Genomic DNA, 26,979 nt, shown 5'->3' with positions numbered 1-26,979 from the left:
TGAAATAAAGAAGCTGAACCGTTACCTTGTCTAGAAGCAGCGTGGAGATCAGACAAATGCAAATAAGCCTCAAAGGGATTGTGTTTGCAAAGAGGTGAAGGAAACACCGTTACAGTAATTGTTGTAGCTATTACTGGCAAGACTGTAGTGGAGGCTGCTTGTGCTCTCTCCAGCCTACTTTGCTCTTCTTGCTCCTAAAACCAGCTAGCCTGTTTTCATTCTGTAGTGACAGGCCATGCTAGTGAAATTCAGAGAACTTGAGAAAGAAGTAGCATAAAAGTTACGTATTTGTACAAAATGCATTAATTGAAGTTGTACACTTTCCTGTTAGGCGCAACGTTGAGCACAATTCACTTACTAATTTCTTCAGTTTTCAGAGGAAAATGCAACTAAAATGAAGAAAATATACGGAGAGTTTTGCAGCCATCAAAAAGAAGCTGTTAATCTCTTCAAAGAGTTGCAACAAAACAAGAAGTTCCAGAATTTTATTAAAGTAAGTTTATGGGGAAACGTGATCACTATTGACAAAACGATCAGGAAAAAGATACATAGCTTTTACTTAGATTTAGGATTGAAATTATATTCAGTAACTCACTTTTAATAGCTAATAAAAATGGCAAAGTTTTTTTCTTCTTAACCAGTGAGCTGATAAATTACATTTTTCTTTAAAATTTTAGAAAACTTTGGCATCCATAGTGTATTACACACATGTTGCTGTTATAGTACACCTCATCCCTCAGGGCAGCAATTGTTCCATGGGGATGGTTCAGATAACCCAGCATTTTGTTTTAGCTTATTCTAATGCATTTATATATTATTTCTTATTAGTCAATCGGTGGTTTAATATGCATTTACTACTTAAGGTATATATTTGTATCTGTGCAGCTGAGAAATAGTAACCTGTTGGCACGACGCCGAGGAATCCCTGAGTGCATTTTGCTCGTCACCCAGCGAATCACCAAATACCCTGTTCTGGTTGAAAGGATATTGCAGTACTCAAAAGGTGAATGAAAGCTAAGGTGTTGCTTCATGTCTGGAACCCTAGTGTCTTTCTAACGTAAGGGATACGTACTGCTACAGCATAATGAAAGGTGAAATTCACTGCTCTGTAATGAACCAGGGCAACATAAATATCTACTGTTCGGACAAATGTCTCCTAAGCAGGGTCTCCGGTGTATGTAGTCTTTGTCAAGGGTGGGCTGTGACGATTTGCAGTATTCCAGCTGGCTAAGCCATAGAAGTCCAGAAGAGCATGCTTCTTTTAGGAAAAGATCTTGACTAGAGGATGTGAACTAATTCAGGCATGCATCTACACCTTTTTTGAAATTAATTCCAGTGGAGTCTTTTGTAAGTAGGGCTAGGCAAACATTTCGTAAATTACTCTCCAGTTTTTCAAACAAAGCTTGAATGACCTCTGGAATTCCTTAGAACATTTTAGAAATACTAATAACTTACATATATTACTCCCCAAATGGGCAATAAATGGGTGTTGTAGAAAGCTGCATATCCGAATGCAAACCCTTTGTGTTTGCAATCCTGTTTCAAGGGTTTGTTTTTTTTACCTACCCAGAAGAGTAATATACTATATGATTTACTTAGCCAGTAATTTTTTTAAAATGCTAAGCATTCATAAATATGTCAGAAACTATGCTACATGTTGTTTTGACTAATGAATAAATCTGAGGTACGTGTCATCTTTTAATAGGCAAATAAAACAAAGGTAGATGCCTCAAATATTTCTAGTAAATTGACTGCCAGGTTCAACTTAAAACGACATATTTATCAGTTGAAGCTTTTGCACCATGTTGATTGTTCCCAGAAAGAAAGGAATGCTATCTTCTCTTGAATATGATGACTACTATCACGTTGTTTATTTTTTGTTTCATACAGAAGGAACAGAAGAACATAAAGACCTCTGCAAAGCCCTTCGCCTAATCAAGGACATGATTGCAGCAGTAGATTTGAAAGTGAATGAATATGAGAAAAAGCAAAAGCTGCTGGAAATTCTCAGCAGAACCGAAAACAAAACATACACAAAGCTGAAAAATGGCCATGTTTTTAGGAAGCAAGACTTGATAAGAAAAGAGAGGATACTTCTTCATGAAGGTTTAGTGTATTGGAAGACAGCGACTGGTCGATTCAAAGGTATTCCGTCGGAGCAGTAAAGTCCTTTAATTCTTTATTTGCAAATAACATATGAAGATTTTTTGCTTTAAGAATAAAAATACTTTATTATGCTGTATTTCAAAGATGGATTTCTGAGGTAATGGTATTGAGAATATGCCACTAATTGCTAGAAGAGTAGTTCCAGATGCTGCCATCGTTTGTGATTAATCCACTGTACATCTGGGTAAGAAGGCAAGTTCACGTACAGAGCCATCAGCTGCATTTCTTCTTCCAGTACCCTCCTGTTAGTTCTGTGGTTTGCAGTTTCATCCCATAACACAGAGTTTTGACTTGTATATTTATATTGTTCATAGTACTGGCCACTGAAAATAATGCATGAAAAATCACGTGCTGTTCTTTAGTGGTGCTGGGGCATCTGCAGTGGAAAAGAAAACCTGAAGCCACATTTGGCTGTATCCCAATTTTTACATGCAAGCTCAGAATTTGATTTTTTATGTTAATCACATGTAGGGTTTGGGGTTTTTTTGGAGCTTACTAATATTTGTTGTACAGCTTTATAAAGCTATCTGTTCATCGTTATTCCAGAAATACTTTTACCAGTGTAATGCTGTGCTGTAAGTATATGCCACAGCACAGGCAACACAAAATTTATGTGGGATAGTCTTTGCCAGGTTGCCTGTGAGTGGTCTGGGGAAGCTGTACTGACACTGAAGCAAGGATTTCTTCTTCCCCCGGGCCAGTGCTCCAGCACAGTGTGGCAGGAGGGTGGACAGCAGAAAGTGTGGTCTTTCCAGGGACATGCAAAGTGATGGCTTGCAGTTAATTCATGTAGACCATAGGCTAATCCAGATATTTCCTATTTAGTTTACTGTAGGATTCTGTGGGGTATTTATTGATCAGGGCTCTCCCGTTCCAAAGATAAAAGAAGAAATTAACTATAATTGTAATAACTTTAATTAAATAACATTATTTTCCTTTTCTCATTTTAAGACACCTTAGCTCTGCTTCTAACTGATCTACTACTGTTCTTACAAGAAAAAGATCAAAAATACATCTTTGCAGCTGTTGTAAGTATATTATCAGATACTTGAATATACACATTGCACTTCTATTTGTGTATTTCTCAAAAAGTAGGTCCTTTTCTAGGTTATTCCCACATAATGCTTTTTTTCCTAAAATCCTGGTAGTGTATTCAGAACAGTAATATTCCAGTATATGGAAAATTAAATTTATCTTCAAAATTAAATAATATTTTAGGAAGAAAGATGAAAATAACAATGTTTATTTCAGTGTCATGCCTCATCTAATTATGAAGGCAGGAAGCAGAGCAGGCTCTTTCAATTATCTAAAATTAATTTTAACGTCTGGTTCTATAAAATGAAACAGAAGAGTAATTTTAACTGCAAATGTAGTAGTAAACACACATAAAATGTATGAAAGGTCATAGAGAGAAGTTCCCAAACTATATAAATACAAACACTATATGAACACTGTGCCTCAGTATCATTGAGCCTCTGGGATTTACCTTTTAGCACATACCCAGTGCTTTACTTGTTCATAAATACTATAATGTATTATAAGAAATAGTTCAAAAAGATGTCTGAATACTGGAAACTTGCAGGCTCTTATGCCTGGTGAGAACGTATGTAGTCTGACTATGCCAGGATTAGAATTAAAAAATCGTCCTCGTCTAAAAGTGTGGTGTTTTATAAGAGAGTAATTTATTGTTTGCATGTGCTCTGACTGTTTCCCCCAGGACCAGAAGCCTTCTGTAATCTCGCTTCAGAGGCTCATAGTAAGAGAAGTAGCCAACGAAGAAAGGGGGATGTTTCTGATTAGCGCTTCATCTGCAGGGCCTGAGATGTATGAGGTTCATACCAACTCCAAAGAGGAACGTAACAACTGGATGAGGCATATTCAAGATGCAGTGGAAAGGTACAGGAAAAGACTTCGGGTTTTCATCCTGGTAGTCCAAAGCAGACGGGAGATCGGTGAGATATTCGTGGCAGCATGCTCTTTATTCTGCCTTGTGTTGGATCCATTCTGTGAGGCTGGGTTTTCCTCTGAGCTCAGGATTCACAGACCCCAAAATCTCACCATCACTTCTGCCAGACTTCTGATGTTAATTCTGGTTTCCCACTGAACCAGCAGACCCTTCCTGCTCCCCATTAGAAGTTCTTACCAGCCATTGTAAGCTTCTCTCACCTCTACCTTTGGCACTGGATGCTTTCCAGAGTCCTGCAGGTGTCCATACAAACATCTGGGGGAAATCCCCAATCATGCCTGTTATCTTGGTGTCAGCTGCTTAAGAATGGCAGGGAAAGCATTGCTTCTCATGGGGCCCAAGCTTATGCTTAGTTGATGTTGTGTTCTGTTTATTATGAACACAACACTGTACTGAAGATGAGTATGTGACATGCAGATATTGCTTTATCCACCTTTGTTTGTCTTTCATCTTTTGAAGTTGTCCAGAGGAAGAAGAAGAAGGAAAAATGAGTGAGTCTGATGAGGACAGACGTATCGCTGAGGCCAAAGCATACAGAATTCAGAAATGTCAAGGTGGGGTACCTTTCCTGCCACTCTGAGACCACTTGCAGCCTGAGAGTTCAGGATGAATAATGTGCCCATACTGGCTGATGGGTTCAGAGTGGCTCGATAGACAGGGTCACAGCAGAGAAAACTGGCGTGGTCTGATTGTTAATGTGAGTTTATTGAAAGAGAACCATTTCTTCCCAAACACTTGGTAATTTTGCTACTTTACCATGGGTACAAAAGTAAAAGAAAAATAGGTGCTCTCAGAATAAACACTGAATTTCCCAGATTAGCATCAGGGCCAGATAGTTCCCAGGTCGTGAAAATACCTCAAATCTTTAGCAATTGTGTGGCTTTGTGCTTGTTTATGGCATTTCCTCCTTTGATGCCATTATTTTTATCTGAACACGTAGCTGATAGGGATAAATTCTGCTTCTTTGGTTCCCCTGCACCTGACTTCCACATCGTTATACTTCTGCGAGGAGAGAAGTTCCACCAATGTCCTTCCTGTAGAGAGCCACAAAGGAAGGACATCCTCCACTGACAGTAGGTGTTGTTCTTTGATGTTGAGGCACTGACTCAGTGCATTTTCTGGGTGCCTGAGGCAAGTGCTTTTCCAGTGTTGATCACTGTAAAGTGCAATGAGAGGTAGCTGAGGGCCCCAGAGTGCAGCCAAGGCCACCTCATCAGATGGTCTTCATGGGTCTTTTGTTAAGATGGACTATGGGATGAATTTGGTTCCTGGCCACTTAAAAAAAATCCGAACTTGAGTTAGCAATTTCTATGTTGTGGTTTAGCCCCAGTCGGCAATTAAGCACGATGCAGCTGGTCGCTCACTCCCCCGCTCCCACAGTTGGACGGGAGAGAGAATTGGGGAAAGAACTCGTGGGTTGAGATAAAAGCAGTTTAATAGGACAGCAAGAGAGAAGAAAACAACAGTGATAAAAATACCGACAAAGGAATGTACAAGAACAAGTGATGCCCAATACAGCAATTGCTCACCACCCAGTGATCGACAGCCCATCCCCAAGCAGCGATTCCTGCCCCCCGGCCAACTCCAGTTTATGTACGGGACATGACGTCATATGGTATGGAATATCTCTTTGGCCTGCCTGGGTCAGCTGTCCTGGCCGTGTCCCCTCCCAGCTTCCCATGCACCCACAGCCTTCTTGCTGGCAGGCCAGCACAAGAAGCTGGACTGTCCTTGACTGCTCAGCAACAACTCAGAACATCAGCACGTTATCAACATTTTCTCATGCCAAATCCAAAACATAGCCTCACACTAGTTTCTGTGAAGAATATCAACTCTATCCTGGCTGAAACCAGGACAGGTGTAAGGATTAGAAGGGTGAATGGGGAATGTGCTTTGCCCGCAGGATAAAAAATACTAATACAGTGTTCAATTTTGGTTGACAGAATCACTGACTAACCAGGACCAGCAGATCTGCAGTTATTTGGAAGAGAAGCTGCATATCTATGCAGAGCTGGGAAATATGAGTGGGTTTGAGGATGTTCATGTGGAACCTCACCTTCTTATCAAACCTGATTCTGGAGAAACTCCACAGGCTGCTTCATTGCTGGCAGCAGCACTCAGAGAAGGTGAGTTTGCATGGGAAGAGTGGACTGGTGGTTCTTCATGTGGGCAGATACTTCAAGGTAGCAAAGAACAGCTGTGTTTCCTTGTGCTGTGATTCTGTCAAGTCTCAAGAACTGGCAGTGTCAAAACTTGGCAAAAGGCATTGAACAGAAATCTCTCAAGGTTATGCTTGTCAGGTGCACTAGATAGTACCTGCCAGATTGCAAGATAAGGGGTATGTTTAGTGCATAACATCATAGGTAAGCAGGCAGGTACATGGTCTTGGGTTGCACCTGAGGATTATTTCCTTAGCTCTTCTCCTTGCAGTGCAGCCCTGTGAAGCAGATCACAGGATGCAGTGTGATATTGCATCTAGTCCCCGATCTTCACTGACCTTGGCTGATTTGACGACAGATCAGAATCATGTAGGGTCATATACAGACCATACTGCATTGATCTTGGCAAATCTGCCAAGGAATGCGTGCCAGAATTGCTGTAGGAGCTGTAGAATTGCTATAGAGATGATACAGCCTTGTGCTATCTACAGTGCATTCCTCCGAAGGAAGGAGGGGAATGGTATTTGTGGATACCTTGCCTAACTGGAGGTTCAGCTGAACTCCTGCTAAACTCATCTGAAAAGAGTCCCGGTAAATGGAGCCATATCCAGCATGAGCTGTATGCTCTTTGAGATGGACTACAAGATTTTAGCATCACCTAGATGGAGAGCTGTGGGCTAATAACCACATTTCAGCTGATAAAGCAGTGAAGGTTGGTCTCTGTCATCATTATGAAGTCAGAGGGTATTTTATTGATAAAATTGATAAAACTTGGGTAGGGAATGTAAGTCAGTGATGCAATAGTAAACGTCATTTTAGCTAAAATGGCAACCTGTACTTACACGTCTTATTCTGCCCACTTCTAATTTTCACTTTCTCTCATGCTAATGTTGATGATGTATTGGATTTCATGACTCTTCGGCACACTGTAAGGAATTTACAGTTGCTTACACTGTAGGCAATTTGTGGGGATCATTTTCCAGAACAGAAATACTAGGTCTTATACTGCTAATAGCAGACTCTATGGGAATAAAGCATTGCTCACAGTAGAGAAGGATAGAATTAGAGAGTGCTTAAGCAAATAGGATATACACAAATCCAATGAGATGAGACAGGATAAATCCAAGGCTGCTCAGGGAGCTGGCCAATGTCATTGTGATGCCACTTTCTATCACCTTTGAAAGATCACAGTGATCAGGAGAGATTCCTGACGACTTGAGGGCAGCAAGCATCACACCCCTTTTCAAGAAGGAATGTATAGGGAACTACAAAATAGTCAGCCTCACCACTGTCTCTGAGACAGTGATAGAGCAAATCGTCCTGGAAGCCATTTCGAAGAACATGAAGGACAAGGTGACTGGGAATAGCCAGCATGGATTCATCAAGGGCAAATTGTGTCTGACCAACCTGATGGGTTTTATGATGAGAGGAGAGCAGTGTATGTTGTTTACCTTGTCATCTGCAACGCTTTCAACACTGTCTGCACTGGCTGTAGTATCCAGTAGGTCAGTGATACAGTGTCCAGCTGGCAGCATGTTATTAGGAGGTTCCCTTAGAGGTGGATCCCAAGACCAATACTGTTCAGTATATTTATTAATGAAGTTAGCTAAGGGATTGAGTACACTCTTAACAAATTCATGGCTGTCACCAGATGAGGCAGGGTGATCAATGTGCTGGAGAGACTTCTGCAGATTGTGAAAATGAGCTAAGAGAAACCTCCTAGAAGTTCTACAAAGACAAGTGCACAGTTCTGCATCTGGGATGGAGTAATCCCATGTGTCAGTACAGGCTGGACACTGACTGGGTAGAAAAATAGCTTTGCAGAAGTAGACCTGGGAGTCCTACTTGACAGCAGGTTGACCATGAGGCAGCAATGTGCCCTTTTGGAAAAGACAGCCAACTGCCCCCCAGGCTGCTGCATTAGGAAGAGTTGCCAGCAGGTTGAGGGAGGTGATCCTCCCTCTACTCATCCCTGGTGAGTCCGATCTGGAGTTCTGTGACTAGTGCTGGTCTCCCCTGAGCCGGAGAGGCATTGACAAACTGGAGCAAATCCAGTGAAAGGCATCAGGAGGACTAGGGGGCTGGAGCACATGATGTCTGAGGAGAGGCTGAGATAGTTGGTCTGTTCAGCCTTGAGAGAAAAAGGCTTGGTGGGCTTTCACTGCTGTCCTCAGCTGCCTAACAGGAGGATACAAAAAAGCCAGATTTTCCATGGAGGCACATGGTGATAGGACGAGAGGCAACAGGCACAAGTTGGAACACAGGCAATTCCACTTCAATGAAAAGAACCGTGAGGGTGGTCAAAAACCAGAACAGGTTGCCCAGAGAGGCTGTGAAATCTCCATCTTTGGAGATGTCAGAAGCTTGTCTGTGCAAAGCTCTGAGCAACCAAGTTTAGTTTGACCAGCTTTGGGTCAGGAGTTGGACTAGATGACCTCCTGAGGTCCCTTACAACCTAAATTATTCTATGATTCTGTGTCATTGATTTATGCATTAGGGAGCTATTTAAGGGCCCTCTTTAATTCTGCATGTTTTCCTCTCTAGTTGAAAGTCTCCATGTTGCTGTAACGACATCACAACTGAGTGAAACAGACAGATCACCAGAGGAAAATATTGAGGAATTTAGCGTGAGGCACAGATTTAGTGCCAGTGACATCCTGGAATCTGTTCCTGGTGGTGAGTAAAATTTGATGCTTTTACATACTCAGAGTGCTAAAATCGTTGATACTGGATTGTTTTTTTTGAAAACTTGCTCAGTCTATGGCAGAATAAATAGAAAATAATGTAATAAAAGTTTTCTTTGTGCAAATGCTCAGATAGTGTAAATTGTCATATAACTTCATTGAAGTAGATGAAGGGCTTGCATCCACTGCACCTTTTCTGTTGCACATGCCTGCATTCAGCAATATTGAGTCAGATTTGCATATCTCCATATGCTTTCTTGTCGTTGTTGCCCAGCACCACAGCAGATCTGTATTGCAGTATAGGCTATTTCTGAAGTCGGCTGATTTTTGTCAGAAGGCCTGAAAACCAGGATTGACATTCCAATAATTTAATCTGTAAAAGGTATAGCATGGATTTCTTGCAGCAAAAATGGAAATAAAGTCCTGTAAAAAACATTGCTGCAGAGCGTTTTTAGTGATGTGGCTATACTTACCTTCAAACTTTCAGAAGTGAAACTTCTACTAGTTTTTAAGGTAGGAAAACTGAATTGTCCCACCTGTGCCATCCAGGCTTCCAAATTTGTTTTCCTCAGCCTAGAATCCATTATGTAACTTCAAATTCCATAATTCTCTATTTTCAGCATCCTGTGAGTAGCTGTAAAAGTGTGCCCTTTGTTTCTCTAGTCAGAATGTGCTTTGATACCTTTCTCTTGCATTTTGGGGTGATTTATTTGTTAGATACAGAAATAAAAGAAGTTGAAGAATCATCTGAAGTTGATCTCAGTGTTGAAAAGGAAATGGCAGCTGCCAGCCTAGAGGATAAGGTATTGTAACCAATGTTTCTTCCTGTGTTGCACATAGCACTCTGGGCACTGGGAATGTAAATGCTGCCCAAATTTTTATGGGGTATCTAAAGACAGTTCCAAAACACAAAGCATGGCATAGGCACATTTCACCCAAATCCAAATAATTCCATTTAATAGAGGTCACTGCAATTAATAATGAATTTTAAAAAAGCAATTATAAACAAGCCAAACACCTAACATTTTTCCTGCAAGGTTCACAGATCGATGGGTTGCAATAACAGCCATAATGTTTTTGTACCCCTTTTATGGGCCACGTAAGAGCCTGGTTCTCTGCTGTCATCATATTCAATACATCCATGTCTACGGAGCTGACAGTGGTATTCCCTCTACTCCCTCCTCCTGTTCACAGGATGATGAAAGTCTTCTGCAATGATAGAGTCCTTGGCTAATGCAAGGAAGACTTGTGCATTGGAAGAACTTTGTCCTGAGAGCAAGCAGATCAAATAGGATGGATTGTCTTACACCAGCTTGCTTCAGAATTTTGAATTAAAACAAAATGGAGCAATTAGAGAATAGAAGAGAAACTGCCCATTTTTCAAAGTCCTATAACTCATAAGCAAATCTGGGGAAAAAGCAGAATCAAAAGTCAGTTCTGGGAAAAATTAGGAATGACAAATTTAATGTAGCAGCAGAGTGTAAGAGTACGAGCAGTATGAATTACTGTGTGGAAATAAACTGAACTGTAATTGTGGACTCCTTAGGTGGAGAAGCAGGACAATGAAAGGAATAAAAGGGAGAGACAAGAATAGAAAATACTTGACTTGAAATGGAAGGCAAAGTTTGCTAGAAAAGGAGATACTTAGTGTTAGCATAATGTCTTTGGATCAGATCTGAAGGAGGGCTTGTGTGCCTGAAACCTTGGGGTTTTTTTCTAGTTATTTCTGGAAGATTCTTGCTAATACATTAATCTCCCTCTAACCTTGCCTCACCTTCAGCTCTAAGTCATCTTACTTACTAGACTGCTGTGTTAGAAGGGAGTAGGAAGAAGAGTGCATGTGGAAAAAATGGGATGAAAACAAAAATCTAAGAGAGGGAGCACAGAAGCCAGGTGAGGGGAAATAAAATAACCTAACAGAGGATAGAGGGGCTCAGGATCTAGCCCATTAAAATGGCCAGTAGCTCCACATGAAAACATTGCCATTGGGGTTATAGAGAACGCAGAGCCAGGCTTTTCTCAAAAGTGCACAGCAAAAGGATCAGCATTCAAGATTACAAGTTGCAGCAAGGGAAATTCTGACTGTATATAAGGAAAAAAAGTCACCACGAGGGTGATCAAGCAGGAACAGGTTATCCAGAGAGGCTGTGGGTTCTCCATCCTTGGAGGTTTCCCGGATTTGGCTGGAGAAGGGCCTGAGGAAACCCGTCTGTCTTTGTAGCTAGCCCTGCTTTGAGCTGCAGCTGGACTACAGGGGTCTGCAGCAAACTCTTCCCCGCTAACTTTCTATTCTGGTCTGGCCTATTATTCGGGCGACTCATGTCACATGTCAGAATCAGATTTAACCAGGAGGTGGCAGAACGAGCGAACAAAAGAGGCAAGACAAGGGCTTCCAGGGGCGGAGTATGTTCTTCTGCCTGCCCTCGGTGGCTGGTTGTGCAGTCTTGGGGTTGTGGGGTGGCAGCGCCGGGCGCAGACCAGCTAGCCTGGGAAACCAGGAGCTGGACAGATGGAATGACAGTCTCCAGCTCGAGGGTTAAATGCTGACCAAGCATCAGAAGGAAGATCGTTGCCTGTGCAACATGTGGGGTCTCCAGCAGGCAGCGGTGGGAGGTGGTCCCCATCTTGTCCCCCCTGCGCCTGCCTTGTCATCGCATCTCGAGGGGGTTGCCTGAGGCACTGTGCACACAACCTGCCCGGGGATCGGACCGTCCTCATCTCCACTGCCGCTCGTTGCTCTGAACCAAGGTGCTAAGGAAGAGCGTCAGGGAGATGATGGTGGCCCGCAGCACAGGTTAAACAGCTGAATATATTACTTCAGAGCTACCCGGACTTACAGGGCTTGTGCTGAAGCTGTAGCGGTGCAGCTGCAATACAGCTATCCTCCTGGTGAGCTTGGGTAAACCTGCCTTGGGCTCATCCCCCAGCACTCAAGTGGTGCTGCAGGGAGGAGACCAGAGGTGCTTGGGCTGGCCACCTGCTACCCCTTGGCCATGCCAAAGCCAGCTAAGCCTTCAATCCCCCTGGACACCTCCTTTAATAAATTAAAAAGGGCTTCAAAAACCTGAAAGAACCCCCACTCTTGTTCAGCAAGCAGCCTCTCCTTTGTACACTCACTCTTCCTCGCCCTGCCAGGGTCTCCTTCTCCTCTCTCCCTCTTGGCTCTGCTCTTCCTCCTTGCCCACTGCTCATTTTGGCAGCCTAGCAAGGGGGGAGCAGAGCTCCCTTGTGTCAGTCCTTGGGCTGCACAGAGGCATCCGTGCAACGTCCTCAGCTTCTCACAGCAGAACCGAGCAGTTAAGCAGCTCATGGGTGCGGTGAGAAGCGGAGGAGGACATAAAGATGTGGAGAGGGGTTGTGGGGAAATACTGAGGGGAGATGATGAGAGAGGGAGGGAGGGGTGGAGGAAACGCTGCCGCTGGTGCTCCCTTTCCCCCTGGCTTGTCTGCTTTGAGCTGCGTTGTGGGGCCTTTTTCATCTTCGTTTTCAGTTATCACCGCTAAATGGAGCAGCTGCTTTGCTCTCTGTGGTGGAAAATGAGACTCAGCAGAGAATCAGAGAGAGAGCAAATATTCCTCAAACCCTCCTCTGCTCCTCTGAAAAAAGAATGAGAAAAAAATCACACAGGAAGTCTTTTCATTGTAGCCTCAGAAGGGATTGTGTTCTGTTTCCCCACCATTTCACCTCGCCTTTCTCAGAGGAGCTGTTCTTCATGCTGAAGGGATTATGGGTAGCTTCACCCTATAAATTCAGAAAGCTTCCTAGGAAAAGGGAGCAGGGTGGGAAGCGTGAAGTGTCTCGCCGCAGCGGACAATCGGTCGCCGTGCTGGTGTTTTGCAGCACAGAGCACCTTCGCTCAGCGCCTCGCAGCGCACCTGGGGCTGTAACTTGCCGTAACTGGCTAGTGTGACTCCTGCTAGCCTCTCGCTACATTAATATCTCTGTTTTTGAAGAGTCTCGTGCTGTTTCACCCTACTATAAGTAATCTAAACCCACTGTGCTGTATTTACAGAAGTCTGGTTACTGTATATGAAAACTGTCAAGTAAACAAAGAACGAATGGAGTTGTCTTTTCTGTGTAGCATTAGTCACGAGAGGATTAAAATTGTGGATGAAATATTTTTGTTTTTACAGTTGTGCTTAGAATCTCTAGTGATTTCCACGGAAACTCCAGTGTTGGTGAATTATTAGTCTTCATAGGTTATTGCTTCTGTCTTTTTTCATGTGCCCACAAAGAGGTTTGACTCAGCACTGCATACATTAGCGATATGAATGTCTCCACTAGTTTAAAAAAAAGAAAATTAGCTAGATGATACAATTGTTAAAAGATGATACAAAGTTAAAAACTACCTTTTAAAGGAAGATGTGTTTATTTTAGGGAGGAAGTATGAGTTTCCCAGGATCTACAGGGACAGAGGTGAGTTTACTACATTCTGTCTGGGGTTTAAATAACTATTTAGTTAACAGTGGTCAAACCTTTGAAAAACCTTCTGCTTTATTTTCTAGGTCATACAAGCAATCCAGAACTTAACCCGTCTCTTGTACAGCATACAGGTGACTACTCCACTGATAACTTTGTAGAATAATTAGTCGTAATAATTTACTTCTTAAGGTTTGTTTTCATCTTGCCCTACTTTTAGACATTATGTCAGTGGGTATTTACCTCTTAACAACTGTTGCATAAGCTGTATAAGTCATGTAATATATTTTTATTGTACATCAGTGGTAGGTTTCTTTTAAGAACTGAATAATGTTTGCTTGCTTGGGGATCACCCCCCCCCTCCCACCCTCACAAAAAGATGTGTACACAGTAAAAATTTAGGGGGAAAGTAAAAAGTAAAATGATGTCTCTAACTGAACTGATGTAATTTCATGTACAGATTTATGAAATTACAGTTCCAAATATGGAAAAATTTTAGTATTTTGTTTAGAATATTCTCCTGGCTACTAGTAAACAGTGCCTCTGCCACTTGGGTAGCAAACTCAACCCATTTGAGATATTTCAATCTCAATTAATTATTGTGTGTGTTCTGTAGAACCTTAGTCTAAAGCTTTTGCCTCTTTCATGACAAGTTTGAATGTTTTAACTTATTTTTTCTTATTTAGGTGCAGGTTTATAGTTTTATTTTAACATGTTTCATTTGAGTATGTTTAATTTTTAGACCTCTTGACATTAGCATATTTCATAATAATTCTGGAAACCTTGGGCTTAGAAGCTAAGTGGATTGAAGCAATGTAAAAGCAAAAGAAAAAGCTTGTGATTCAAGCAAATTGTTTTAAGAATTGAAAAACATATAGCTTAACACCAGAGGGGAGCTAAAGTAAGGCTTGGGATCATGCCTTAATTATTCAGACCGTAAATTGGCACCGTAGGTGCAGAGAAACAAGCAGAGGATGCTGTCCTTGCCCTGTTTACAAATCACTGGAACTGACCCAATACTGGAGGAAGAGCCAAGAAAAGTGGGAATTGCACATTGCATAAAGTTAAAAACTCTTTCTGGGGTGGGCGGCATGGGATAACGGGGCTGTGGGAATTCTCTGGGAATGTCTGCTGAAGTAGATTCCCATGTCAGCTCTTGAAGATGGGCTGTGCAGTAAGTGCCTCAGCAGATCTAGGGCTTTCTTGCTTTTCTTTCTTCTTAATCCCAGCTGTTTATTTTTGTGTTACTGGAGGATGTCACAATCTTTAATGCAAACAATGTCACGGCATCCTTGTGAAGGACAGAATATAGCGCTCTTCATTGTAAAATAAACTACTGAAACATCAAAACCAAATTCACTACTGTACTGCAGATTTCTGCTGGCACAGGTATCTCAGCCAGATGCATGTAGCAGTGTGGTCCTGTTGACGTGGGTATGTTGGCAGGTGCCTGTAGGACTCATCTTACTAGGACTGCGCTGTTGCAGGTTAGCAGGGAGAGCCGTAGGGTTGGAGTGGGCTGTACTGGAAACAGTACAGTATTATCTATATAAGCCACAGCTGTGTTAGGAATAGCTCGTTGTGTGTAGCATTCCCAGTGCTTTAATGCCTTCTTTAACCATGAAAAATATTTTTTCCTATTTGTCCTAACATCCTCTGATAGAACAGGACCCCAGCTGTAACTGAAGTGCGTATGCACAGTTGTAACGTAAATATATATGAATACTAAGTGTAAACCAGAAGCTGTGTTAAAAGTGCTCGAAATAGTTGAGTGCTTTTAGAAACATCTCTTGGTAAAGGCATGAACACCGAATTTTCTCCACTTGCATGAAGAATAACCTCCCAAAAAGCATTAAGTGCTGATATTACGGGAGGTTGAAGCACTTTTATATAATGCTTCTTTGTAAAAATGCAGAAATGGATTAATGCTAATCTTTAAACATTTGTGTCTGATTTTGTTGTGGTGTCTAGGCAGCACTAGCTATCCAGGACAGCCACAGAGAGCTGCACAGGTTACTCCTGCAAGAGAATGAGAAGACTGGTCGGGGCCATGGTTCTCGGCTAAACCTCCTTCTGGAACAAGAGAAATACCGGAATCTGGAAAAACAAAGGGTGGAGCTGGCCAACATACACAAACTGAAGCAGCAGTTTCAGCAAGAGCAGCAGCGCTGGCTGCGTGAATGCGACCAGCGGCAGCGGGAGCAGGGGGCCAGGGAGAGCCGGCTGGGCCAGCGGGAGAGGGAGTGCGGATGCCAGGAGGAGCTGCTGGAGAGGAGCCGCCAGGGACTGGCGCTGCAGCTGCAGGAGTACCAGCAGAGCCTGGAGAGGCTCCAGGAGGGCCAGAAAATGGTGGAGAGAGAAAGAGACAGTGTGAAAATGCAGAAGAAGCTCCTCTGGCACTGGAAGCATGGTCAGCAAAGCAGCCTGTTGTCATCCACAGGGAGCTATGAGGTGTGTGGTTCCCCGCCGTAATTATATCCTCGACTGCAGGCCTAGAGAGGCTTGCCTTGACGAATAGGCTAGTATGCCTGGGTTTTGTTGGTTGGTAACGTAATTAGTGAGCACATAGGAAGCTGAGGTTCAGGCGTATCCAAGGGCTTTGAACCTCATGAAGTTTAACCAGGGGAAGTGCCAAGTCCTGCCCCTGGAAAGGAACAACCCCATGCATCAATATATGGTGGAGGCCACCCAGCTGGAAAGGAGCTTTGCAGAAAAGGACCAGTGGGTCCTGGTGGACATAAGTTAAACATAAGCAAACAATGCGCCATGGCCACAAAGAAGGCTAATGGTCTCCTATGCTGCATTAGGCAAAGTATTGCTAGTAGGTCAAGGGAGGTGATCCTTCCCCTCTACTTCAGCCACACCTGGAGTACTGTGTTCAGTTCTGGCTCCCCAGTACAAAAAAGTCATAGAGCTACGGTGTGGGGGGTGGTGGAGGTAGGGGATGGGAGTCCAGTGAAGGGCCACAAAGATGTTTGAGGGACTGGGGCATCTCTGCTATGAAGAAGAGTTGAGGCTGTTCAGCCTGGAGAGGAAAAGGCTCATGGGGGTTCTTATTAATGTATATAAATATCTAAATGGAGGGTGTAAAGATGATGGAGCCAGACTCTTTTCAGTGATGCCCAGTAACAGGAGTAGAGGCAATGGGCACAAACAGAAACACAGGAGGTTCCCGCTGAACATCAGGAAACAGTGTTTTCCTGCGAGGGTGACCGAGCACTGGCACGGATTGCCCAGAGAGGTTGTGGAGTCTCCATCCTTGGAGCTATTCAAAAGCTGTCTGGATATGGTCCTGGAAAACTTGCTCTTTGTGGTCCTGCTTGAGCAGAGGGTTGGACCAGATGACCTCCAGACATCCCTTCCAATCTCAACCATTCTGTGATTTTAAGCTGGGTGCCCTACAGAAGCCAGGCTCAGACCGATGGATATTAAATTGAGGAGATGGAAATTGTGAGTGTGAGAATCTGTCGTTTATTCTGCTTTGCTGCTGTATTTGCAAGATACATTGTGTCTCCTACCTCTTGTAGGAAAGTGAAATTACTGTAATACTTGAGGCGTAAAAAGCTTTTGGTGAAGTCTTTGGCTGCTGTCCTTGTTCTTGGACAAGAGCACTGTTTCCAGTGAGGAACAGTGGCTGCTCCAAGAGTGGTAAATGCCAGGCTCCCATGAACCCCACGTGTCAGGCCCTGCTTCCTGAAACAAGCAGCCCCTTAAGGGAAGAGGTTGGTGTGTGGCTCCATCCTTGACAGTGTAATTCCTTGGAGATGGTCATTATTAGCAGATGCAATTTAAAGTAGCTCTGAAGCTGCTTGAGCGTTTAATACTAAAAATGATTACGTTTTTGTTGAGGGTGAAGGTTAGAGGCTGACTCTGAACTCAGCTGTCTGGGTGCCTACCTGCCTGGTGGGACCTGGCCTCCAGACCTGCCTTGGTTGCTACGGTTTTCATTTCCATTACTGTTCTCTAAAACACCTGAAAATCAAAACATTTTGCCTGGCTTTTGCAAAGCTCACTGACCCAGACAGCTTTTTTTTCCCTCAGGTTTTCGATTTCACAAGAAAATCTATAGAGTCTTTCTTCAGGCCATCACCTCCCTGGTTTTTCAGCTGGCAACTGACCCATAACAGGCAGTGACCATTCAGCATCTAAGTCTGTGCCTGCATGTGGGGGCAAAGGATTGGCCTCTGACCTCCCCCTTTTCATCCAGCTTTTGTGAACATTGTGTGAACATGACTTATCCATATATGCTTGCCCAGCCCAAACAATGAAGGCGCTTCTTACTAGCATAGCTTGTGGTACAATTTTGACTTGCTTGACAGTGCTGAAGAAGTGGATGATAAAACCAAAACTGAACGTGCCCATCAGCCTTAATGGATGTGACTTCTGAAATCTTTTGAGGAGAGGAAGTTGGAAAGGATGATAGCCTGATGCAGGGGTGTCCAGGATTGCACAGACGGAGAGGCAAAATAATGAAATGCTGAGTGTTAAAGACTAGTAGTTCCTAATCTAATATTTCATGTGTAAGACCACTTGTATTTTTATTCAAGTAAACTACATGGCTTTGGATGCTTTCCAGGCCTTGGGATAGTCTTTGCCCTGCATTTTCCACTACCATACTCCTTGCAGCAGCAGAGCTGGCTGAGTGCTTCCCAGTCAGCCAGTACTTCCTTCCCGGTGTTTTTGCCGTTACACTGAACCTAGATAGTTTTGGATGGCCAAACATTGCAGTAACTCACACTGCTACTCCTGCTTTTTTTGTGAGCTCAGCCTTGATGAACACCTGCATGCAGGGAGTCTTTGCAGGAGTTGCATTTTCAGGCCCTGGGAGCCATGGCTGCTTGCTGAATGCTGTTTGCTATCCCTAATTTGACTGCTGCAGTCCTGTCCTCTATGATTACCTATCTACCTGAGGTAGGGTGTTTTTTTTGGATTGCAGTGTACACAGATTTACATATGTGAAGTGGTATCTTGTCAAGCCGTGGGGCAAAATTTCTCCCTGAAAGGAGTCTGCAGAGCTCAGTGCATCTAAGGTGTCAGCCTTTTGTTATTTGCTATTTCACAATTATTACTGAGTTTTCCTGTGCTTTGAGGGGAACTAAAACAAAATGTACTGTGTTATCGCTGTTTATTCCTGAACACACATCCAACTGAACATGTTTTGAGGTTAACTTCTGGGAAATTAGGTGACTATTTGCTATAAATCCCCATTCTGTCTGGCAGTTAATTTTATGTATCCTGGTAAAAGGATTCTTCAGGATGATACTCGTAGTATCAGTTTTAGGTAGTCCTGCAAGGAGCAGGTACTTGGACTCAGTGATCTTTATGGGTCCCTTCCAACTCAAGAAATTCTGTGATTCTATGATTCTGGTGCTGGACAAAGGTGAAAATGCTTTTCTCTGTCTTTTTTTCCCCTTCTGCAGATAATGGGACATAATCAATTGGACAGCTTACATAGCGAAAATACATTCTACTTAAATGAAGCTGTAGTGTGTGTTTCTCTAAGCAGTGTCAACAGATCAGATTCTTCTCTTGTTCATGAGGATGGTGTGTATGGGCTGAACATCTCAAATTCTGGTACAGCAAGGACTAGTGAAAATCAGATGGACCTCAAAATGGACACTTCTTGTCAGCCAGCGTTAACCAGTGCACTGTGGAAATCCACTGGTCCTTACCAGCAGATGTCTTTTTCCTGCAAAAGCAACAAGGATGCTTTTAATAATGGTAATTAACACTTTATTTAATTAACAAGTATTATGGACAGTTTGTCCCCTCTCAGAATGAATAGTCCTAGGAATAAAGACAGCTTGGTGGCATTGGAAGCAATAGATTTTGCTAAAACAATTGAAACTTTGCAAGCTTGTTGAGGGTAGGTGAGAAAATGATCAGAACAGAAATACAGAAAACTTTGGGAAAAACCCCACAACCCCCCTGTTTTTATCTGGAAGACAATACTCAGAATGTTGTTCTCTCCAAATCTTTTCCCAATGCTTTTTTATTTTATTTTATTTTTTTAAAAAAAGATGAAGTAACTCTTGCTGTTTCAGGTGCATTTTGTGGGCTGTTTTAGAACACATGTGCATTACTTGATGACTTCTAGTTAGAATAGCTTTTGATTTACCATCTTAAAATGATAATCAGTGGTCAACCACCCTCTTCTTTCTTCATTGAGAATGAAATGAAAGTGTCTTGAAAGACTCTGTAATTGTGGAAAGAAAATTACATCACTTCTAAGGGATAATATAATCTTTGACAATAAGTTTCCATGTTAGTAAAAATAGGTCTTGCTGCATTACCTTTCTTTATTCTTGTGTTTTACCAGAACCCCCAAAGATAATGTAGATTGCATAGCAGTTATTGATGGTGGCTACCAAAGTGAGTAGAAGAGGCCACCTATCTGAACACTGCATTGCACTGAAAATTTCCTGAAGGACTGAAAAACATGCTAATGGGAAAGTCTAAACTATCTGGGTTTTATTTCTCATGTTGCACAATGCTAGTTTTGATCTGACTTGGTGTCTTCATTCTTTCCTTATTTTGAGAGTTGTAAAGCAGCATGTAAAAAACAGAACAGCTAAAGGTCTTATGGGACAATGGTGCGCTTTTGGTGTGATAGATTAAGTAATCTGGTGTGATTTTGCTGCACAGTTGTGAAATTCAGGTGAAACATGGCAAGTCAGCACTGCAGTAGTGCCCGAGCTCCCGGGCTGGAACACCTCTCCTGTGAAGACAGGCTGAGAGATTTTGGGGTTGTTCAGCCTGCAGAAGAGAAGGCTCCAGGGAGACCTTATCATAACCTTCCAGTAGTACTTCAAGAGGCATTACACAAGAGGTGGGGACAGACTTTTTAGCAGGGCCTGTTGCGATAGGAGAAGGGGTAATGGTTTTAAACTAGAAGAGGGTAGATTTAGGCTAGACATAAGGAAGGCCTTTTTCACGATGAGTGTGGTGAAACACTGGCAGAGGTTGCCCAGAGAGGTGGTAGATGCCCCATCCCTGGAAACCTTCAAGGCCAGTTTGGACAGAGCTCTGAGAAACCTGCTCTGGTTGAAGATGTCCCTGCTCATTGCAGGACGATTGATCTTGATGACCTTAAAAGGTCCTTTCTAACACAAACCATTCTATGATCCTATGATTCTTCTGCAGCTGGCAGTGCAGGATGCCTTCTGTCCTCACACCAGCTGCATGCAGCTCAGGTCACAGCAAAGACCAGCGGCAGCAGGATCAGAAGTTGAAAACATACACAGGTACAATGGTTTTCAATTGTCTTAGGTCAACTCTTGAAGTTTTTCAACTAAAAAAGTCCTTGATTAAGGAAGTTGCTCCTCAGTACTCCTTGTAATGTATTAAGCAGACATCCATTGTAGCCTTACTAGTCCTTGGTACACAGATTGCCAAAATACCATTTTATAATCAAAGGTAGGGCAGGCTAGTCTCATCACCACAATCAGCAAACCAAGCTGATTAGTAAAAGAGATTAATATTTCTGAAAATGCCTAAATAATTAGCCTGGTGAAACTTGTTCTGGTTTGACTGAAGTTGTCATTTTAGTAATAAGTTAGCTAAGCTAGTGCAAATTTGAAAAGAAACATACACGTGGGTTTAGACTCTCAAAAGTGGATTAGCTTGCACTGGCAAATGTTCAGATGCAAGCTAACCAGGATACTTTCTATTGAGCCCACATGAGAGCATCTGGTTTAATTAAACTGGCTTGTACCAGTTTAATTGCACTGATTCTAAGATAAGCTGCTGGAGCTTCTGTATGTAAAGATGCCCTTCGCCTACAATGGGCCAGCTTTGTGTTGAGCTGCTGTCACTGTATCTTGTGTAGACATTCTTACCTTGCCCTGGTAACAGGGCACTGGTGTGGTCCCAGCAGCCTGAGGACCATCACTGGCTACAAAGCCTGCCCAAGAGGTAGAGTAACAGGCTAGTATAAGTTTCTCTGGCTAAGTCATGTCCGTAAAACCTGCAGTTACTGCCTTGATTGAGTCATAAGGCATCTTTGGCAAAGCAGCGCAGCAAATCATCGCAGCATCCGATGGTGCAGATGGTGCTGCGAAGCCCCCGGCGCGTTGCTGGAGCAGGCAGAGCTGGGAGCCTCCCCCCAGAGAGATGTCCCATCACATTCCACAGTCGCATTTGTGATTCGGAGGGTGACAAATATTTTATGCTTTCATCATGCAGTGCATGAGTCTGCACGATTCAGACTTGCTTCTGTCATGTGTCAGGAGCCACTGTACAGGGAGTGGGGAATGAGAAGAACGCTAAACTTCCCTCTGAAGGACAGATGGCATCCAAAGCCCCAGCAAGTGGCTCTGCACATGGAAATGAAGTAAATCACTTGTTCCTAAGCGGTGTGAATCAAGTTGAGCAGTATGAATGTTTAATACAAGGAAGCTGATTTCCTTTTTGTTGGGTTGTTTTTGGCCGTGCTTTTTCCCCAGAGAATTCAGCAGAGTTTGAGAAGAACTCTGACCTTGTGCCTCCATTTCCTGACACCTCTGCAGGATATAGTTGGTTCCAATCACCGTGAAGGAAAACCAACAGAGATGCAGTGAGAGAAAGACTAGAAAGAATTTGAAAGTTAGCTGAAACTTTTAATATTTTCATGTGGATGCATGTTTCCTGGCATTTTCCCACGTTTTTGAACCAGCTCTATGTATAAAGTCTCATAATCATATTTCAAAAAACATTTCTAAATGGTAAGTCAAAGTAGAACTAAGAAACAAATTCTGAGTATAGTTTGCTGGAGCCATGTACCAGATACATACATGGTCAGATCTTGTATATAGTAAGTTTTGTGTGTACACAAAAGGAATTTCTTTGTTTTGATTAATTTTCCTATAATTACTAGGCATCCTGTAAGAAGTCTAGTCTGTCAAAAAATTCGTTAATTTTTTAATGAGAAGCACCACCTGAACACGTTGTCAAGGAGTTAATCACGCTGCATTCTACCATATGTTAAATACTATGCAATCTAGCTTCATAAATACACTCAAATGGAAACGGCTACATTCCTCCAGTGCATAATTTTCCATTCATATTTTTTAAGGTAATACATATGTCTATTCACATAGCTAGCATCATGATTATATATCATTGTTTTATGTGTATGGGAGGGAACTTTACTAAAGACCTTGGGGCAAGTTCCCACAAAGATGAAACTGGCACAAGTACACTCGCTAGAAAAGGTGTGTCGGTCAACAGGAGGAAAATATGATTGAAAGGAAAATGTGTTAATGCTTTACACTAATGGTTATGAAATTATCTGCATGAAAGAAGACAAGTATTTGGCTAATTAGGAATCAGGGGAAGTATACGTTTTGTGTCAGACTAGACTGAGAATTGAATAAATTACTCTTGCATTTAATTGACACGTAAGGTTAACTAGCCGAAGTGATGCCTAAGGATTTACCTATGGGTTCACCTCTTTGATTTCAGGAATCAGTACAATTTTAATTCTTTTAAACTTTGAAGTGAACAGCATTGTTCACTGGTACTGCCTTTAATTTTTTTTATTCAGGTGTTGTAGCTACAGGAATAGAGTTGAAAAGTGATATATCTCGAAAACTGCACTGAAACATGATTGTAGGAAGTTCTTTTCCCCCATCGTTTGCAGTGGTATCATGAAGGATCTTTATGGATGGTGTAGTGAAAAATATAGTTTAAACCTTTATGAGGAACACAGAAAAACATGTGATCTCTATAAACAGCCACATGCAAAACCAGGGAGCAAAAATAGGGCTCTATTTGACTAATGTGATTTTAATATTTTTTTAAAAATTTGTACATATATGCATATAAGCAAATGAGGTAGTTTGATTTTGGTGAAATAATCAATTTATAGTGGTTTTCATCAAAGAAAATGTTTTCTAGGGATGTAAAATATTTAATTTGCAATAGAAAAAGCAGAAAACCCAGAAACAATGTGTAGTATCCTATAACTAATGTTTTTTTCCTTATTCTTTATAAGAAGTTCCCTTCCTATTCCCTAAGGCAGATTGTGCTAATGGTGATTGTGCTATTGAACCTGTTCTTAAAACTGTAGATCAGATTCATTCGTTTTAGTTCCCAGTTGGTACCTGAGATGAGGCTTAGAACAACACATTGTTTTTTGGCTACCTTAACATTGGTTATGGCCTAATGATATGGTATAGAAGTGCCTGCATATGTTTGCATCAGGGAGCTTGAGGAGAGTGCTGTATGGGCCTGGCTCTTTTCTCCTATTTGTGTAAAATGAATTTGTTGCTGTCAGAAGAGGTATAAAATGGAAAGCTGATGCAAGTGTGATACAAACCAGGTGAAATATGCATTGCACTACAGTGTTAAAAAGTCATCTGACGAGGTACAAGCTGTTTCCCTGTGGTTCCAAGTCAGCACTGAATTTTGGCAAGGGGTGGAGCTCAGCAACTCAAGGCCTTATTCAAATAAGCTACTACTGCCAGCGCTGGAGCTGGTTAATGGGATCCCATATTGAGGACTTTGTTGAATGAGATCGCTTTCATCACTTGGAACCTGATATATAAAGACTACCTCCCACAAAAAAAAAGTCATTACAGTTCTGCACATGTGACCATTGTGAGTTAATTTCTGTATGATTGCTGCTGTATGAACTCCTTCTGAGTACCTCTGACCTGCTGGTCTTCTGAGCTGGAAGGTAATTGTGCCCTGTACAGCACACACTTATACGTCTCCTGTTTAAAGTGTCCTTTGTAGCCAGTGGCAGGCCAACCCCCTACCACCTTATACGTCTCCTGTTTAAAGTGTCCTTTGTAGCCAGTGGCAGGCCAACCCCCTACCACCTGCAGAATGGCATTGTGAAGATGATCTTCTGCCTGTTTTGAGGTTTTCTGGTGTGTTTCACAATATTTTTAATAGTGGCTTTTTTTTTTTTTCACTGTTTGCCCCTGAATTCTTTCTGTTGCTCTTTCACTTTGGAAGGGGGAAGGAGGGAAGTCTTTTAAAAGTAAAAGATAACATGACTGTGGACCTCCCAGTTTGTCAGGGAGCCTCCTGAGCAGATGTGTTATTTTGAGCTACTTTAAATTTTTTGTCTTTGGCAATTCAGAACAGGCAATTAATTACAAATTGCCCTTTCCGTGTTCAACATATCCCTTCTGCTTTTGCCATGGATGGCTGCATAGCTGAGCACAGAGTCCATTCAGTTCTCAACATAAGTTACAACGAGCATAAAATGACATGGAAAGATGCAAGAATATGAAGTTGAGTAACATCAGCACCCTTATCTCCCAAGTTCAGAATTGCATTGATTTATTAGAACAAGTAAGATCTTACTTTTAATGCTGCAACAGACAACAGCGAATTTGCCTCTTCTCCATACCACAGAACACCAAGTTTCGTGCTCTGCCATAAGACATCGGTGTCTGTGGGATACTTGGTGGAAAGGAGTCACAGGGGAAGTATTTTTTCCCTCTTGGGAATGACACTGCCATTTGTTTAAAGCAGATGGCAAAAGGGATTAAATCACATGGCAGTGTGATACCAAAGTGAAAAATATGTCGTTATATGTCATCCGCAATTTGTATATTTCAAGTAACACTTGCTTTTCAGCTCTGCAGTGCTAGAGGTTTGTAGTTCTGTTACTAATTTTCTCATCCCAGGATACTTCTCATTTCTGAACATAACCACAGTAGATGCAGCAGTATTACATAACCTTTTAATTAAGTCAGTTAATGATGTTCTGGTTTTATTTTGTACGCTAATATAAGTACAGAATTTCCTGTGTAAAGCCTGTCTGATTTTATTCTTTCTAATATCTTCTCATTTAGAGCTTATTCATTAGGAGGGAACTTTATAGTGCAGAAGGTTAAGGTGATGGAGTGAAGAGATTGTCCATACCCGTCTTTTGAGGTACCACTGATGTTGGTGTAAATCTGCACACCATACTTAGGGTTTCATTGCCTGCAGACTTCTTAACAATGGAATGATGGCCAAATCTTTCTCATTTTCCTCATATTTACAGTTCCAGCAAGTTCAGTGCAACTTCAGTGCAGTGGTTTTTGAAGTCAGTGGAATTACTGGCATCAATGAAACTGGAATGGTTTGGACCATATCTCTTATATGCAGATTTATTCTTTACTGAAATAAGATTGTTCCAACAGATGTGAGTTTCAGGGAAGTAGAAGGAGGGAAAGGAACACGTTGTGAAGCAGAAGACTCTGGGCAGCGTTTTTTTTGCCAGACAGCTGGTTTGTAGTGAAGCAGCTCCAGCTCAGGGTTGTGCAGAGCTGTGACTTTGGCAGCAAGTCTGCAAGAAAAGAGGTGATCTCTCAGGAAGAGCAGTCACAAAACAAGAGTCTTGCTAATTGTTGTTTGATGTCAGGAAGATACCTTGGGAGGTCCATGTTTTCCTCAGGTAATACGATCTGTGGGTGGCGACCTGGTTGCGTGCCCTGCTTTAGAACATTAAAAATGTTTTGTATACGTTTTGTAATGGAGTTAGAGCCTGAAATAGATGCACAAGTATGAATAAATAATGCATCCTAATGGCTGGGAGAAGCTGTTTATGGATGATCAAATTTTGAAAGATACTGAGTATGCAAACACACCCTGTAAAATCATGTAGCTGAATCACCGAGTGTATCTGTCTGGCTTATTTTGAAAAGTACAATCTCATTTTAATTATTTAGTGTAATACTTTACATATTCCAGGAAATGGCCTGTAGCATGTTGTGTAAAAGTAATGAAGTCTTAGTAATATGAAACCTTCTCAGCAGCATCTGCTGTTAAATATTTATTGAGAAACTGGGGAAGATTGTCTGTCTGTCTTTTACTGGCATTCATCACAGGAGCACCCAGTTGCCTTCCACATAAATTATATTGGCTGTAGCCAAACTGCTAGAGGAGATTGCATGGCGTATCTTGTTCTGCCTCCCCAGATGCTATAGAAAAATTTCTGTTGGGTGTAAATTTTTGGTGGGGCAGTAGAGGGGATGAGCCTTGGTGCCGGTATGGAAGCTGTTTTCAGTTTAATCGAATAGGAAAACTTGCAACAGTCACCTGCCAAGATTCTTTGAGTGTCCCTTGGAAGTTTGATGTAGAGCTGGAACATAAATGATACAAAAATAAATGTGATTTGGCTGTATTTGTTGAGGGTCCACCATAGAAAAATCAAAGAAACCCCTCTGCCTTTAAAAGTCATTGTATATTCAAAGTTAAAGTCATTAAAAGTTAAAGTCATTGTATATTCAAAAAAAAAAAAGTATATTCAGTGATAAAGAATACATGACAGATAGGGAAACTACTATATTGGGCAAGGATGAAAAGATTTTTTTTTCTCTTTTTTTTTTTTTTAATTGAGGTTGAGAATTGCAGGATAGCTGTTGCTGACAGCAAGAACTGCACAGTAGCAGTTCTCCTGTGCTATGTATTCCTCCTATGCAGACGAACTTGCCATTACAGCATACTGGCAATGGGAAGGGGATGAAGTTCCTACTAAGAAAGGCTTCTGTGTTAATCACAGGCAGTTTTGAACTGAAGGCAAAAATGAATGCAGGAGGGTGTTTTAAGACATAGCATCACTTTTCTTCCACTGTGGGGAAGTGTCCTGCTCTCCGGAGTGGTG

General features: G+C 42.1%; 1 protein-coding gene across 1 annotated transcript in view; it reads left to right on the top strand.

The window, feature by feature from the left end:
• The window catches only part of ARHGEF28 (Rho guanine nucleotide exchange factor 28), a gene marked incomplete at both ends in the record, with an annotated part of 118,977 nt that overhangs the window by 82,305 nt on the left and 9,693 nt on the right, over positions 1-26,979 (top strand). Inside the window, 13 exons of the mRNA XM_082013625.1 lie at positions 371-493; positions 886-1,003; positions 1,891-2,145; positions 3,118-3,194; positions 3,884-4,062; positions 4,592-4,686; positions 6,076-6,258; positions 8,836-8,967; positions 9,693-9,778; positions 13,353-13,391; positions 13,481-13,528; positions 15,366-15,845; positions 18,815-19,115. Coding sequence (XP_081869751.1) covers positions 371-493; positions 886-1,003; positions 1,891-2,145; positions 3,118-3,194; positions 3,884-4,062; positions 4,592-4,686; positions 6,076-6,258; positions 8,836-8,967; positions 9,693-9,778; positions 13,353-13,391; positions 13,481-13,528; positions 15,366-15,845; positions 18,815-19,115 — 2,116 coding nt within the window. The remainder of the gene's footprint in view (positions 1-370; positions 494-885; positions 1,004-1,890; positions 2,146-3,117; positions 3,195-3,883; positions 4,063-4,591; positions 4,687-6,075; positions 6,259-8,835; positions 8,968-9,692; positions 9,779-13,352; positions 13,392-13,480; positions 13,529-15,365; positions 15,846-18,814; positions 19,116-26,979) is intronic.

This window comes from Phaethon aethereus (assembly GCF_964289735.1).
Source record: "Phaethon aethereus genome assembly, chromosome: Z".
Lineage (NCBI taxonomy): Eukaryota > Metazoa > Chordata > Aves > Phaethontiformes > Phaethontidae > Phaethon > Phaethon aethereus.
Note: the sequence above shows the minus strand (reverse complement) of the source record. Positions and strands in the feature narration are given on the sequence as shown.